This window comes from Gymnogyps californianus, chromosome Z (assembly GCF_018139145.2).
Source record: "Gymnogyps californianus isolate 813 chromosome Z, ASM1813914v2, whole genome shotgun sequence".
NCBI lineage: Eukaryota > Metazoa > Chordata > Aves > Accipitriformes > Cathartidae > Gymnogyps > Gymnogyps californianus.
In genome coordinates, this window is record NC_059500.1 from 71915029 (window position 1) to 71932622 (window position 17594).

At 43.3% G+C, this 17594-nt stretch overlaps 1 protein-coding gene across 1 annotated transcript in view; it reads left to right on the forward strand.

The window, feature by feature from the left end:
- Positions 1–4644: 4644 nt before the first annotated feature.
- The window catches only part of ADAMTS12 (ADAM metallopeptidase with thrombospondin type 1 motif 12), a 170428-nt gene continuing 157478 nt past the window's right edge, over positions 4645–17594 (forward strand). The window contains exons 1-2 of the mRNA XM_050913345.1: positions 4645–4771; positions 10249–10610. Coding sequence (XP_050769302.1) covers positions 4645–4771; positions 10249–10610 — 489 coding nt within the window. The remainder of the gene's footprint in view (positions 4772–10248; positions 10611–17594) is intronic.

Genomic DNA, 17594 nt, shown 5'->3' on the forward strand with positions numbered 1-17594 from the left:
TCTTGAACAGATTTCATTAAAAAGAGTTATTAATATGTGTTACTTAAATGGGCTTTAAATTATTCTTAAATGTTGCATTCTTGCCATAGAATTCTGTTTTATAATAATTCTTTTCGTGGCATTTTCTTCTCATTAAAACAAAATTTTGGAGAAGGGAAGGGAAATAGCAAAAAGGGACATTTCGTATTTGTTTATTTTCTCAGTTCTAATTTCTGGAACCCATATGGTTCCCTTTGGCTTTTTATGAGCTGAGGACTACAATCTCATGCTTTTCACTAAACTCAGACAATAACTGTTAACAGTTACATTTTGAACTGGATTTTACAACTCTACTTTCTCCATCCTGAGAGTGAAGGTTTGGTATGACTTGGTGTGTATCCACCATGGGAAGATTTTCATGGTAATTCTTTTCTTAAAAGTGTAGAAGGAAATGTATACAGGTTTCTCATTACAAAATCTCCGTTAGATAACACAACCAACATACTCAGTTAGACAACACAATGATCATACCATCACAGGTATGCTTCATGGACCACAGACGTATTCTCCAGAAAGTATTATTTGAATACAGATATAAATTTTAATTTAAAAAATTACTTTAATCATGTTCATGTCCTCTCCTCATTTGCTTTCTAGATAGATCACTGAGAGCATATTTTCCTGGCACTAATTTTCATAAAAACTTAATTTCAAAGGGACCTGTTGCTCCAGAAACATGCTTTAAAACTGCTAATATGGATAGTAAGACCAAATGAGCTTTTAAATTCACATAGTCCAAGCATGAAATTATTATTTTGTGAATTAGCTCACCAATTATAAATAACAATCCATGTTTGAACACCGATCGGGAATCTGAATGTGAGCATCGCCCAAAAATTCATGTAATAGAATCACCGACTACTTTAGAGTTTGCTTCATTCTGTTACTTGAATCTGCCCACAGAAACACCATAAGCTGAATGTCAGCAAATATTTTTTTGCATGAGTAACACATGAAATTCCAAAAATCTTTATAATTGAAATGGAAGTTGAGAGCTCCAATAGTGTCTCTGATTCAATTACCAATAGTTAGTTAGTTGTGTTAAGAGGCTGCATCTCTAAATGAGAAAGAGGCAATAAGATAAAAAAAAAAGTACTCACAAACTTCCATCTAAGTCTGTCTCAGAAAAAAAAACAACGGATGCACAATAATGACCCAGCAAACTCCACAGAGTTTTTGGGATTCAGAGTAATTCTCTTTCAGTTCATCTCTCTGCTAATACTCAGTACCTTTAACACAGCCCACCAAATCACATGTGATTCATCTTCTTAACATTTCTACTCCAAGCAAATCGTTCAGCTGCCTGTATAGTTAATAGATAGTCAGGTCTAGACAGTGTTTCACCTTGCATGTGACAGAAAGGGATGCATTATCCTCCAGAGGTATCTTCTCTCCCTGCTGACTGAAGGAGCAGAGAAGCATGCGTATATTAGATGCCTTTTAGATCTTTAAACTTTGGGCAGGAGAATCTCATTCCTAGTAAAGCAAAATTTCCTGTCTTCAGCTGGGCTTCGTTTTGTAGCAACTCCTCAACATCAAATCATATAATTTAAGTTGCAGTTCCTCACTGCTCATAACCTCTGCTTTTCTGTCTCTCTGTACGCATTTAAGCAAGCATATGAATTCCTATACGCACATTTCTTTTACTGCTGTCCTGGAAGTCTACTTAAATTTAAAAGAATCCATATATTGATTGTGCCTGGATTGTCAATCCAGGCTTGACTGTGTCTCTTGATCATGTATCTTGTTCTTTTCTGACCTCCTTTCAATAAATGTACGGGCTTTTCTGTGTTGAGCTGCAGTTACTGAACTGCAATACTGTTGTTGCCACAAGAACACCGTTGATGTGGTGGTGTATTTTTTCTTTTTATAATTGAGGTTATAAAAAAAATGCCCTTACATTCACAAAAGGCTCCAAAACCTCAGTTTATACCTCTTTGGAACAGGAAACCACTAATTAATTCCCTATCATTAGACTTTTACAATTCTTTGTGAATGACCAAATAGTTTAATATATAGGTATCTTATTTTAATAGCCCACAAATGCTCTTCTAAATCAGGTCTGTACTGGGAAGACACAGTGCCATAAATTCTGTCCACTTAAATAGCTGGCCCCAGTATGTCCTCACAGCAGGAAAGTGCTTTCTACTTGTGCCACTGCTTCACATTTTAACTGTATGTGACTGTGTCAGCTACAGCCACAACATCCCTTAAGCAGGAACCCTACTGTCCCCCAGGGTATTTTCTGACACTACACCCAGTGAATCATTTCTTCTGTGTATGTGCATGCTGGCACAAAGCCCAGGGAGTTATAGATGTTTCGGATCAGATTCCCACAGTTCTCCTTCTCCATTCTGTATGACTTTTGCATCTACAATTTTTGGTCATTTAAAAAAAAAAAACAAATCAAAAGAAAACACCCACATTCCCACAAACTCTCTTGAGTTCCTAAAGCTTTTATTTCTCTATCATTTCCTGATTTTTGTCTTTCTCTCATGTGATGCTGTCTGGAGAAGGGATAACAGGCAAGAAAACAGGCAGGAGTAACAGGTTGAAAGAGTTAGTCCAGAATGAGGAGCTCTGTAGTCTCAGGAAAGGGCAGAAGGAAAACATCTCATGCTTGGAGAGCATTATAGGCAATGGGAATTAACTTTTCCTGCTGAGGAAGAAACCAAGATGGAATCCTGCATGAAATACTAGTTGCCTCCCATCAGACATAGTGAACTCCTACCCAAAAAGATGACTGGAAAGTGAAGCAAATAGTTAAATGCCTCCCACAGAAGGGCTGTTTTTCTCATTGCCTTCACGAAGTTTGTTAAACCAGTAAACATACGCCCATCCCTTGAACTTTCACCCCTTCTTTCTAATGCTCCTAGCTGGTTCTGCTCATTTTACAGTCCTTTTCATTTTTATTCCATTTATGGTATACTTCCTTATTCTCCAATTTAATTATTTTAAAATATTAATGGCAAATTGTGTAGCTTGTTCTGTGCAACAATTGTCAAGTGTTTTTAAAATGTTAAGTATTATAGACATTACATCAATTTCAGGTCACGCTTAGCTTTAAATTAGTTTCAGGGAAGTACTGATAAAGAGCTAAGCAGGCTACAATATCCAATGTCACAAAACAGTCCAGTGCCCACTATGTGACTAGACTATTCAAAGAATCCTAACGGCAAGCACATCAGGAAACTTGTGGCTGTAACAGGCAATAATGTTATGCATATGCAGAATATATGGACGGCTATATTAAAATAAACACCATGCAATGAGCAAATCTTCTCTTGGCACGTGTTGTTGGATATCAAATATTACACAAAATCATCCTCTTTTGCATGGTCTGTGTCCTTCCATTAGCTAGAAGAGAGCACATTATGACTCATAAATCAAATACCACTCTTTTATAAATATATTCTGTTTCCACAGTTATCATGCCTCAAGCCTGGGAGAAGCCACATTTCTATCTGATTTAGAAATCCTTGGAGTTTTAACTCTTTCTTGCATTTTCGTTCTCTGGAGTTTACGGTGCAGTGTTCTCACAGTAAAGGAAGCTGAACTGTGACAGCCATTCGCCTTTGGGAAAGTTTGAGCAGAGGAATGAGCGTAATTAAGCATAGATTGCCATGAAACTATCCAAGAAACCCATGGTAGAGTCAATTTTAAGCAGAGGGCTATCAAAGCAGACAAGGAACTCAGCCCAGGTCTCACGGACAGGACGGCACCGAAGCCGTGCCCTGGGCACCCACCTGTGGTACCTGGGGAACAGAGGCCATGCGAGGAGATCCTTGGCAGAGAGTATAGGGCATGCACTTAAAAACGTAGGTGCCAAGTCTATTAGAAACTTTCCCTAGAGAGGGAGGACATTCAGAAGTAACCCCAACGTGGCAGCACACTGTTAAAACAGAGGAACAGCCTCAGCACCTTGGGGAGACAACCTGGAAGCGGGCCTCTGGCTGCGCGAGGGCCAGAGGCCCCGGCCGGGCCCTGAGGGCCCTTGGGTGCCGGGCGCCTCAGGCGGGGCAAGGCCGCCGCAGTCCCTTGCCGCTGCGGCGGGAAGTGGCGGAAAACGCGTCGAACACCCGCGTGCTTCGAGCACTTTCGCCACAAGCCGGGGGGGGATCCTCTGCCTGGGCGGGTGCGGGGCTGCGAGGCCGCGGCGGCCTCCTTTCCCCCGGCCCCTCAGCGGACAACCGCGGTGTTGGGCCAAGGCGGGGAGGCTGCCTTGTGCGGGACGGCCTCCCCGAGGGCTGCCGGGGCTAACGCCCCACCTTTGCCGCTGTGGAGGGCGGAGTGGGGGGGGGCGGCAGCCCCCGCTGGCGGCCTCTTCTCCCGTCCCCGCTGGCCCGGCCCGGTTCGCTCCGGCGCGTTAACCCCGGCGGCTCAGAGGCGGGGGCTCCCGGGAGCGGCTCCCTCCCCGCGGCCTTCCTTCCTCCGCCGGCAGAAACCAGACACCGGGACGGCCCCGCGCAGCCCTTCTGGGGAGCGGCGCTTGTGTCCGGGCGGCGCCGGGAGGCCGCTCCGCCGCTGCCCTGCCGCCCGGCCATGCCGCGGCCCGGCTAGGCGTCGGCGGTCGCGGCGCCCCGCTCGGCGCTCCCTGCCCGCACCATGCCATGTGTCCCGCGGAGCCGGGCGGCACACGTCTGGTTCTGGCTCCTCGTCCTTCACGTCCAAGCGCCCTGCCTGGGCAAGGCCCCGCCGGCCGGCAGCTCGCTCTTCCCCGACGGCAGGCAAGGTCAGTAGCGGCGGCGGGTTGGGGTGCGGGGAGTTCCCGGGCACGGCGAGTTCCCCGGGCACGGCGTGAGGGAGAGCGGGTTCCCGCCGCCCCCGCCTCCCCGCCGAGCAGCCTCGCCCCGAGTGTGCTCCCAGGCGGTCGCGTCGCGGCTCCTTGGCGCTGCTCGGGCTGGAGAGGCGGCGAGCCTCGCTGTTTCGGCCCCCCGCCGTGCTCGGTTTGGTGTTAGCGTTACTGCCCGGGCTCTTGGGGGTACGAGCTCGCAGCGCTGCCCTCAGCGCCTCCTGGGACTGGCTGCTCCAGCCTTTAAAGTTTTGCAGTGAGAGCACACAGCTCTGGCTGTGCCTTCCTGCCGCTTTTTGGAAGTCATCGAGTTGCACTGTGTGGATGAAGGTATTGCTAAATCCTGCTTTTTGCTCATCTTAAGAGGCATCTCTCTAAACACCAGAGTCGTTTTATACTAGTAAACTGAAAAAGTTTACTGTCCTGATTATTTATTTATTTTTAAACAAATGATCACTTCTGTACTGCAACAGCACAAGCTACAGAAGCGTTGGTGTTACCAGGGTATAAAACCCACTGTGAGTTATTCGTATTTGGTGAGGATGGTAAATTAAAAGTGAGGCTTCATCTGCGGGAGGAGTCTCTTGATTAACTTCATTCCCCCAGTTGCTACTGGCTGCACACCTCCCTGGGGGAGTGTAACTCAGGAATTTCATCCTGTTGCCTGTTTAAGGAAAATCAGAGAAGCAGCTCCCAAGAGAGGAAAATTATGATTAGCTGGAAGACTCTGCCTGGTGGTAGAAGACCCGAAAGTGTAGGAGGAAATTTTGCTTCCTGAAAACCTTCCTGATGCAATCAGCAGCTGTGGTGCTGTCAGTGGGAGAGCTTGAACACAGAAGAGAAAATCTGTGCCCCTCAGAGACTGTGGAAAGGAAAAGTGGTTAAGTAAGCTGCCTGAAAAGTGAACAATTATCGCGAAGTTAGTTCCTGCTGGATTTATTTAAAGTGAATGCAAACAATCGTTGCATTCCTGTAACTCTGCATGGGACAGAAGAGGGATGGCTGTGTTAGCACGTAGTAGCTGTTTAATTGTCAGGCATTTGGAAATGAATGTTGAATTAATTTAACTTTCTGGGCATGAAAAACCTAGGCTTTTCCAAGAGTTTGCAAATAGCTTTGTGTAAAGGGACAGTTCAAAATTTGGCTAATTTTTTGCAAAGGAAGATTGAATGCAGTGCTAAGTGTGAAGGACTAAAATTTCTATCTCGTATGGCTGCAGTGACTGTTAAGTGTTGTGCTCCCTCCACATCCATGACGAGTGTGGCACATGGGACAGTTAAGGATGCCCTTGCTGAATGTTGAAGGCCTGCTCCCTACCATGGGGCTTCGGAGCTTGGTGTGTTTCCTGGGTACAGAGCTTTTCTTTGGCTTGGGAAGGTGCTTCCTCCAGAGATGAGCAATGCTATTTCCTATCCCAAGGAATCGTTTGAAAAGAAGCCAGAGGGTCTGAGGGGCAGATGTAGATGAACTACAAAGATGGAGATGAGACAATGGCAAATGATGATGTGTCACATTTTAAAGGAATTTTGTCAGAAAACATGTTATCTGTCTAAAAGAAATAGTGCTTTTCCTGTCATGTGTGACAGACTGTGTATGTTTTTCTCTTTATCCTAGTTGATTCGCCCTGTGTACAGCCCTTCTTAATATAGGCAGTTCTCTGCCATGTGTGGTGAGTTTGAATCCACAGAGGAGCAGAACAGACAGCAGTGGTTTTGAATATTGTCAGATGTTTTCAATGATGCAGAATTAGGATGGTCTGCAGGGAAGGTTTCTCCAACAACTTAAACAATTCTTAGACTCGCCAAACACGTGTGAAGGGCCTGAACCTTGCTTGTCCCATGTGCCCTGAAGTGCCTGTGCAAACACCGTGATTGCAAGACAAAGGACTGAGTTGGATGTGTCCTGCTCAGTGTGATGTTTTGGTCTGGCTCGCAGCACTGATGCAAACCGGCATGCTCAGGCTGCAGTTGTGGAAAGACAACATTCTCTGAAGCTACACAAGCTGCCCAGGGAAGTCTTCCCTTTCCTGGCCTGTAAATCCTGAGCAGTGCCACTGGACAGGCAGGGCTTCCCTGGAGTGGAGAATATTCTAGGTGGCCAAGGAGGATGCTGTGACATGCCAGCCTCAAGGCTTGTCAGTGGCACTGGGATAGATTCCCACCGCTTAATGTTTGCTGGCACTAAGTTTTATGGGAACCTGTGGTGTTTTCATATGAATTAATTATTACTTTAGGAAAATTGAGGCAGTCAGTGTTGAAGAATACAACCCTTATTCTTGTGCAGTCTGGGTTGCATGTATTAAGTTATTCTGTTTGTTGCCTCTGCTTTCCAGTTCAGTGTTATTCTTTCCTAAAAGGGCAGAAAGGTTTCACCAAAATTGTACCTCCTGTCTTTGTTTTAGACTCTTCTCCAGGTAGAAAGGTCAAGCGGTATGTTAGGCTTAATGTGGAGCTCAGTAAATTCTTCTGTTGTTGGTAGGATTGCCTTTGCTAACCTCTACCCAACAGTCTAGACAAAATTGATAATGATTACTTGCAGAAATGTCTTTAGCCTCATCTTGTTAAACTTTGTTGTGTTGTAATCTTATTCCCTCTGGTCTTTTGAAAACTTTTTAATAATTCATTTCTGCAGTTATATTACAGTATATTCTTATTGCAGCATAACTCCCCTCTGCAGTGACTAGCATTCAAGGAGTGAGCATTTAAGGAGTGGATGGAAGAAGTTACATATCTCTGCTTTGATAATCCTGTTGCCACCAGATGCTTAGGCATTATTTTCCCTTTTACTGATGATGATGTCTAATTTGCCTTAACCTTTACACACTAATTACTGTAGTGATGAAATAAAAAACTTCCTTGAATGGTTTGAAGTCTATAGACTTCAGTAGAACTGCAAGTCTTTGGTCTTGCACGGAGTTTAACAGTTAAGCCACAACAAATTAATCTCGAGACATCAAGCAGAGGCAAATCGCACAGTGACAGCACATGAGTAAGTTTTCCTTCAGGCATTTAATTTGATTATTTCATGAGTTGTGCTGAAAACCATAGAAATGGGGGCCTGGTCTTGCAGCGTTCTCTGTTAGCCTGTCTTTGCTAGCACAGTATGGGATGTGAAACTTCCCGGAAATCTTATAATTCAACTTCTGCAGGTAAGCCATATTTTTGGGTGTTTCTTCTCTCTTCTCCCTGCCCATTTTTTGCTTCCCTCTGGAGTGTGAGGAAGAGGGGACCTCAGTTTAGCTTCAGCTGCTAAATTGTCAGGCAGCTGGCAGCTTTTGTGCTATCTATGGGCTGTGTAAACTGCAGGCATGAAGGTGTGGACTGAGTTTTCAATGTCTCAGTCCCTGCTGTGCTTATGTGGATGTCATGGTTTGACCCCAGCCAGGAACTAAGCACCACGCAGGCGCTCCGCCCTCCCGCCTCCCAGTGGGATGGGGAAGAGGATCAGGAAAAAGAAGTAAAACCTGTGGGTTGTGATAAGAACAGTTTAATAACTAAAGTAAGATAAAATGTAATACTACTACTACTACTAAAATAATAATAATAATTGTAATGAAAAGGAATATAACAAAAAAGAGACATAAAACCCAAGAAAAGACAAGTGATGCACAATGCAATTGCTCACTACCCGCTGACCGATGCCCAAGCAGCGATCTGCCCCTCCTGGCCAACTCCCCCCAGTATATATACTGGGCATGATGTTCTATGGTATGGAATACCCCTTTGGCTAGTTCGGGTCAGCTGCCCCGGCCATGCTCGCTCCCAGCTTCTTGCACACCTGCTTGCTGGCAGAGCATGGGAAACTGAAAAATCCTTGACTTAGGATAAGCACTACTTAGCAACAACTAAACCATCAGCGTGTTATCAACAGTATTCTCACACTAAATCCAAAACACAGCACTATACTAGCTACTAAGATGAAAATTAACTCTATCCCAGTGGAAACCAGGACAGTGGACAAGGGCAGGAGATGTCTCTCAGAACTTGTGGTGGGTGTTAGTCTCCATGTTGTCAAGACCTGCCACTGTGGAGACATTGTAGGCAGGTGGGAAGGCTTGTGTACAAAGAAATCTGTTGTGTATGAGAATAAGCTTGCTTCTGAAATAAAGATGCTACTGAGACAAGGCCATATTTCTCATGTAGTTTTGTATATGTGCTGGGAAGTGGCGTTTTTTTGTGTTTTGTTTTGCGGTTTTTTGAACTGGGAGTGTTTCAGTGCATGTATCTCAGGGGTCCGTGGCCTCAGGAAACACGAGCAGCCACGTCTCATACTGCAGCTAATGAGGTCAAAGGAGATATGTTCCTTCCTGAAGGGGATGGATCCAGACAGCTATCTGTCTGGATATGGTTTATCTTGTGTGGCTTTGAAGGTGTAGGCAGTGGAGAGAGAAGTGTCTCCAGAAGAATTGTCTTACCAATCCTAGGGAGGAGTAAATTGCTCTGGAAGTACCTGGAGCAGGCTAATTGCTTTGTTAACCAGCTTAATTGGTGAACAAAGTTTAATCGCTTCATGTATAAGTGGCTGGGACTTCAGGAATGAAGAACAGCCCTGGGGAAAGAGGAACTGGGATGACATGTATCCTCACAATTTCTTTTCGAAGAAATATGTTCAGACTGATTTCTTGGGCTGAAGTCAAGTATGCCAGCAGAAGATCTAGCCTTTAGGGTATGAGTTCTTAGGGACTGTGTTTCACGTGGGTTTATGTTATTTGCTTTGGGCTTTTGAGTTTTACACTATTTAAAAAAAAAAATTGGAACAGGTGTTGTTTGTTCTGTGTCATAGCAGGAGAGAAGAATGCCGGTAACGCTTTCTTCCCCTGCTAGATCCTGACAAGTGATAAGATGTCCAATCTTATTCTAGTTGGAACCCCTTATACAAAAGGGCACAGTTACTTCATTCCCCTTCAAACCCTTCTTTAAAATTCCCTCCTTTACTGCAACATCTGCTAAAGCTGATGCTACTGAGGTGCTATTGCTACAGCCTATCAAGCCAATTAGTAGTGTTCTCTTCACTCGTGTATTTGTAAGGCTCTGTCTCCTGCTTCAGGTGGTCAGCTTTCTGGATGTGTGAGGATGATCTCCTTGAGAGCATCATGTGCTGGGGACTTAGGATAGAGAGGGTTCCCAGCTCTTGTGGGATTGGGAAGGGCTGTGTGTGACAGTCAATCTTTTATATGAATGGTGACAAAATATTTGAAAAGAAGAATGTTTAGCTTCTAAATTGAGTGTTATAATGGGAGAGTAGAAAGCCCAAATGAGGATTGTATTGCACAGTAGTCTGTGCATTGCCTGCCTTTGTGTCGGTAGGATAGTGTGGTGAATTGCAGTCACTTTTGAATTTCTCTTTAAATCGTGCGACATCTGAACAGGCTAGCACTCACCCTAGTTGTGCTCTTTTTTTTTTCCCCTTTCTCTCAGAGCAATTTATCAAGACATTGCCAGAATACCATGTGGTTGATCCAGCAAGAGTAGACGCAAGCGGGCACTTTCTTTCTTTTAATTTACACCATCACATCTTAAACACGAGGAAGAAGAGAGATCTCGGCAAAAAGGAAAATGTGGTATATTACAAAATTAACCACAAGGAGAAGGATCTGTTTTTTAACTTGACTGTCCACATGGGATTTCTTTCGCATAACTACATAGTAGAAAGGAGACGTGGCAACCACACTAGTGCGAAGATTGCAACTCGCTCGGGAGTTCCTTGCCACTTCATTGGCACAGTGTTGCAGCCAGGTTCGGGGAGTGGGACAGCAGCGATCAGCACCTGCAATGGCCTGGTAAGTGATGTGACCTTTACTGGGGTTCTGGGCTAATTTTGGTGTCATTACAACTGAGCTAGAGCATTGATATATGAATATGTCTGGTAAGAAACTGAATGAGCCAATCTGATACCTTACTGACATAATGCTCTAAAAGAATCAGTTTAGTACTATGGATGTTGTTTGGGTTTTTGCAAGAGAGAATCAGAAGGTCAAAAGTTGATGCTAAGGCCCCTTGGGGTTTACTTTTTGCTAGATTTTTTTTCTGGTGGTCTGGACTGAACATCTCTGTCATTCATACGGCTTGAAGCCATCCAAATATCCAGTCATTGCTGTGATCCCATTAGTAGTTGGAGTGCCTTTGCTATGCATCTGGATATAAGCTTCTGTTTTAGTTTCCTCTAAAAGGAATGTAGCTCAGGTGCACTGAAACTGCTCTGCAAATCAAACCAACTGATGGTAGGTTGGGAAAACTGGGAGATTTGCTTCAGAACTGCACTGCAACTTCAGAAATAAATGGTAGGATAGATGCAACCTTAGCCAGAGCTTTGAATTCAAACTTGAACCACTTCTAGGCATCCCTCATTCAAAAGAGCAATTCTAAGGCTGGAGCTTGAAGTCTTACATTTCTCAATAGCCTGTGGTTCAGACTGAGACAAGGAGGTGGAAACCTTATTTTTGCTGTACTTTGTTTTTTAGTACTGCCATAGCTTTGGTTTCTATTTCTAGAGGATAAGGCTGAAGCTATCTTGTCAGGGAGGGGAAGAAGAGACAAACTGCCTGAATGTGAAGGGGACGCTGTAGGGAGCTGTGTAAAATGGCGCATGTAATCTGTGAGAGGCAAAATGCAAAGGGTTTGTGGAGTGTGCAGGCAGAGGTGATGAAACGTGTGCAGTGTGCATGTGCTCTAGCGCCTTGATCCTTGAGTGACAAATGATTGTATTTGATAGTGCTTAGAGCAGTGCACTGATGCCTTTTGGCCAAGACATCTCAGTCTGCAACAGGCTAGGGACTGATGTTTCATTTTTGAGCCTGAACTCAACGCCAAGGTGAGCATCTGTAAAGTACATCTTTTCCCTGCCAACCTGTCAATATCAAAGTGTGTTCCTTGTTATTGAATAGTATGAAGCTTTCAGAAGCTTTGGAAAATGAGTGGGTTACAGAAGTATCCTGGTTAATGTATGAAAAGCAACATGAAGACAGCTCTGATGTAGATGAAATGGGAAACTTTGGAATATTACACAAGTGCTGGCAACAGTTTTGGCATGTTGCCTAGAGAAACAGACCATTGCTTGAGGTCAGAAGCTTCAGTCCCACAGGCGTGAAGATCAGGGATTTTCTAAGTAATTCTTCCAGTGGGGACCAACTTATCAAAACTTCCCTGAAATGTGTTATGGTCATACAGGGTCAGTAAGGAAAAGGAGATATGGTGATACAAGTAGTTCCTTTGGTTGGTTTGTCTTATGCTTTACCAGAATGTCTTTGTTAGTTTTCATTAGGATGAGAACTTGAAAATGAGGTACTAGGTCTTTGTTATGCCTTCTGAAGTGTTTAGTCTGCAACAAGGATTAAAAAAAAAACCCTCAAATTACATTTTAAATTCAGCTTGCTAATATCCTTCAAAGTGATCCTTTCATTTGGGTACAAACTTTTTCAGGTTTACTTTGATTTGGAGGTTTTTGGAACAAAGTTTGCTGGAATACAGGCTTGGGGATTCTTTCTTTTTGACAAAGCACTTGTATCAGAAAAATACTCTCGTGGTTTGGTTTTCCCCCCTACCCCAAAATGAAACTTTGAAAATACGGAATCATAAATTAATTCAAGTTGAACGTGACCTCTGGGGAAAAACATGATGGTTTTGATGCGATGACTTTTGAAGTCCAGAAGTCACTGCTCTGAAGAGGTTGCAGTAAGAGTTGGGTCTGAATCTCTTAATTCCTCTGAGTGCCACAAGCTGGGGAAAGGTAGTTTAGCTTGCCTTTCCCCTGAAAGTTTTCCAAAAGGTACAGTGTCATATGAAAACATTATTAATGAATAGCTTTGCCAGCATTGAGAAATGCAGTCTGGTTTTTAGGATAAAAACCTGACGTTTCTGAGACTGTTTGTGGTGGTCTGCTGCTTCCTGAGCTAATGGTAAATTATTTCTATCCTGGAGATCCCCAATTTTTTGCTCTTCAGCACTATGTCTATTTCTGCTTTTTTCTTTTTTTCTTTTTTTTTTTCCTTCCTGGGAGGTTGTGTGTCTCTCCATTGAAAATAATTTTTCTCTTTATTCTTATGAGGGAGGGAAGGAGAACTGAGAATAGGTAAACACCATGGAATTAGAGCAACTTATTTGAGATACTAAAAACCTGTCCCAGGAGGAGAAATTGTAAGCTTGTTTACTGTAGGAGATTAATTCTAAACTACTTGATAAAAAGAGTTATATGAAACAGTGAATTGCACAGAGCGAGTTGATAAGGATCCTTGGGGCTGAGATGAGAAGAAGTGGAAGATAACAAAACAGTGCCATTGAAAGGTGCCAGCTTCCCAGAATACGCTTTGGCAGCAGTGGCTGCTGCACAGGTCCTCACCTGTGACAGCCTGGGTCGGGACTGCACTCTGAGTGTGTGCTTTGGCAAATGGGTCCCAATAAAACTTAGCTCCTCAGCCCACAACTGCAAGCTGGCAGAGCGCTGATGTGCTCAAGCCTCATAACGTGAGAGCTGGGAAGAGCCGATATCTTAGCCTTCAAATACAGGGAACAGGAATATTAGTGATGTTCCTTTCCTGACGCCGTTTTGGCTTGACAGCTCAGGTACGTTATAAAATGATAAACACACTGTGCTTGTTTTGTTGAGATGGTCTTTAATAAGTGTGATCTCTGACTTTAAGAGTGACAGGGAAGTGTGTGATCCCTGAACTGTTAATTTTTGGCTTTCTTAATGATAGGAGCTGGTAAAAAAATTTGTAATACTGGAAAATACTGATTCGATTAAATAAGTATGTTTTACTGGACTATCCCTTTTGTTGACATTTTTAGTGGGAAACGGTTGAAATGTTATCTTGTAATTTTGTCCCAGTGAATTGCTTAAGAATATGTCATCTTTTGCAACACTGCCCCCCCCCCCCCCCCAGTTAAAGATTTTGGCCTGAAGTGGGGCAAAATAAAATCCTAAAGATGCCTGTGGGAGGGGAATCCTAGTTTTAGTCCTCTTTCTGGAATGACTTCCTCTCATGTGAAGTCTATTTGGTTCATATTTGAACCAGTTAGTTCATTTCCAGGATAATAGCAGTGTATAAGAACAAAACAAAGATGTGTGGTGTAGATTTGTGTTCTGTCATAAAGATCACTCACACACAGCACTGAAAGTATAGAAAACCTAGAAATGGATTTTCATCTTCCTTGTGTTTTTACTTTTGAAATATATTCCTGCTTCCATTGGTATTATATGGGCATTGTTCATGTTGCAAAGATATAACTCTTACAATTCTTTTTTTTTTGTGACACTCTTCAGAATCAAATTTCTTCTGCATAAATCAAGTGGATGGTGCTGAGAAGATGTGGTTTTCAGAGGGGCATCTGTTTGACTAAATCATATTGACAAATGATTGAAAAAGAGAAGTGACACTTTCAAAATGTGGGAAACAGCTTTTTGCCATCAGTGCTTCTCCAGGTTGACAGTACGTTGCTTTTTCAGCTAGAATGTCATCATACTTAGGAATTTAAGCATTTCCTTAGTTGTTTTGAAAACGAAGTATGCTGATGTCTTACAGAGTTCGTTTTCCTGTGTATTTATATGTTCCCAAAATGGCCTGAAAGGGGAATAACAGAGTGACAGATTTGAGATGTAAAAATGGGGGAGACAGTTGTTGTATGACATCGTTCTTTTAAAAAATGTAAATATGTCTCTATTTTCAGGAATATATATGGAAACAAATGGCTAGTTTCATAAAGGGATTTGGCAGAATCGGACAAGAGGATACAGAGGACAAACTAGCAGAGATCTGGAGGAACTAAGTTGTAATTTCCAAATCCATTTTTTTTTCTAACACCTTGTGATATCTTTGTTTCCCTTTCGTGCCAAATAGGTCATGACCTTCTTAACAGGTTGAAAAACACGATGCTGTAAGCTCTGTCTCTTGTTCTCTGGGTCAGTTGTCTAGTTAAATCTTTTGCACTTCTGGGTCTTGTAGAATAATACCTGAGACTGTGTTAACATGGGAAGAGTGAGGCAGACCTTGCTGTTTATTTTGGGTCATAGTTGGAGGAGGAAACCCCAGAGAGGAAGTCACTAGTGGAACACCAGAAACAGATCAAACTGTGGCACTTGGGAAGACAGCAGACATGAAATCTCTGATACAGGAAGGTTTCCAAGAGGAAGTAAAGGGAGAAAATAGTTTTGTTTTTGTCTCTCTCAGTGGAAATAATATTTGGATTTGTCTTGGCAGGCTATTTAGGGCACACTTCTAATAATGCTTTATGTTTCCACAGTGCCTTTCCACAGAAGATTATAATGAACTTTTCCAAATACTAATGCCTTAATTCTCAGTTGTATGTTAGTTCTGAGATGCCTTGTGTTGCAGCATTAGCGTCACCTTGTCCCCTCAGTAGGGCTGGGAGAGAGCAAAGCTCAGTGAAGTTGAATGAATACCCTAGGTTTATGCACTGAGTCCTATACAGCTGGGAAGTGAATTTTTCTCTCATAGTCTATCCTCTTCATTAGGAACAAGGCCCTCTTTTATTCATCAGTAACACAGACATTGTTTATAGTATTTTTAGAAGACAGAGCATCATTAAGGCTTTGTTTCCTTGACACTTGTTTACAGTGTAGAGCTGTCAATTGACAGTTGCTGCTGGTAATACTTTTATCTTCAAAGGCTATACAAGCATCAGCATGGAAATGGCAGAAGAATGGAAGGACATTAGTACAGAAACAGAGAACAATCTACGCATGTACCTGGTAAGCTCCTGGCCATACTGGGCCTTGCGTAGCACTGTGGACAGATCATGCTTTGGCTGTCTCCAGCTGGTCCGAGGGTTGCCTCTGTCCTGATGGGCATCAGCGTTTACAAGAAGTGCTGTCGTCGTCTGCTGCCCAGGCAACACCAATGCAGTGCAAAGTCATGAAGCACTGTTTGTTTATTTATTCCTCCTCCCAAAATCCAGCTACTGCAGAACACTGCTGTTTCTTAGCAGTGACAGACATACACACCAAACCTGGTGGCTGCTCCATACCCTGGTGATCTGTAGAAAACAGGGTCAAGTCTGCTGCCTGTGCCCAGGATTTTTGAAAGGTTTCCCCCACCTCAGTTCTTCCCTCTATGCGTAGCCATAGTCAGGGCAGCCCTCTGAACATTTAATTTGTGGCTGTATGACTGTTTCTCTTTATATGGCAGCTGGTGGGAGGTGCTCCAAGTGGGACCTCTCTGGGCAGATCTGTGCCTGCCCTGACACATGTGGCAAGTTTGTCACCGAAAACTGTAATGGTGGCTGAATTCTGCTCGAATGTAACCGTTCTCCTTATTGCAGGATATCACCATTACATGAAGCCCAAGAATGAACTCTGGTACTTTTGCAGTGTCACCTGTATTCTTAATCTGGTCCACTCAATGTAGCATAAAATCCACCAATGGCATTTTATCTGTTGCAGGCTTGCTTCAGTTTTGGGGAATTCAGCATGATCTCTGTCCTCTTGCTACATGCCAAGTTGTTTTTCTAGTTAGTGTGAGATACCTTTTCCATGCTGACCCACATGGTGTCATGTTATCATCTGTCCCAGGTTGAACAGTTCTGTGCAGGTACCGTAACAGTACTCCAGTGGTAGTGTGCCCTGTGAAAGTGGTCTAATACTGCTGTTTAGACTTTCCTCTCCTATGGATATGGCAAGCCTGCATCGGGATGTTGGACTACTCGGTGTTTTCCTTAGATGAGGTTTAGGGATAAAGGAATCTTTACTTTAGAACAGTTTTATAATATTTTGTTCTAAAGTAATGGAAGAATACAATGCATTGCTAAGCTTATAATAGGGATTTTTATTTGCTTCTGTATCTCCTGATTTGTGAGGTAGGTTGGCTGGCTATTAACAATTTGTTAGTCTGTTGCTAAAGGTAGTTACCAGAGCTCTGCAAAGCTACTGTTCTACACAATTCATTCCTATAGCCCAGAAAATGACCACATCTTTCTATTGCCTTGTGGTATACCTGTGACCAGTAAAACTGTTTCTCTTCAAATGGAAGTGGTTTTCAATTATTGTAAGTGGCTAAGTGTGTGGCAGTGCAGAAATACACTTAATGAAAGGGGAGATAAAGCCTTTTCTTCAGTTGCACTCGTGACCACCTGAAACTGTATTCAGCACTGATCCCTGACATGGAATTGTACAGCCCCAGAACACATTTGGACACACAGGCTGTTTTGGTGGCTGTTGTTTTAAGAGGTGAATTGGAGTGTATTCCTGTAGTGCTACCTCAAATAAATGAATTCCATTCTGGGAACAAGGGTACTGGGAGACAAATACACAAGTTCTTCTTCAGGGGTCTCTTCCCCTTCACTCATCTCCCCTTGCTTCCTCTAAGAGAGTCTCTCACTTCTTTGTTTGCTATTCCCCTGCCGTAGTATAGTACTTGGTGGGTCTTGCTTGTGGTTGGAAGTATGGCAGATGGCCCTATCTGCCAGTCATGTCTTCTTATTTAGATGTCAGTGACATCTCCACAGCAGCCTCTTTTGGTTTGTCCAGCTAGTGGTAATCTGCTGGAACCAAAATGTAGGAATAAGGTGTTTGGAGAATGCCAGGCGTGAAAGCAAGCTGCCAGCCTTTTCCTTGGGGATGGGAATTGCTCCATGGTTGGATATAATGGAGCTTGCAAAGTCTAAATGTTATGATTGGCCTTGTTCTGGCATGTGTAAAGAAGGAAAGACCTGCTGACTAACTCTGTTGTGTATCTGCTGTATGTTTCTTCTCTTAGGCAGTAGTATGGAAAATGCTGTAAGTAGAAAAATTTACACTGAAACTAAGTACAGTG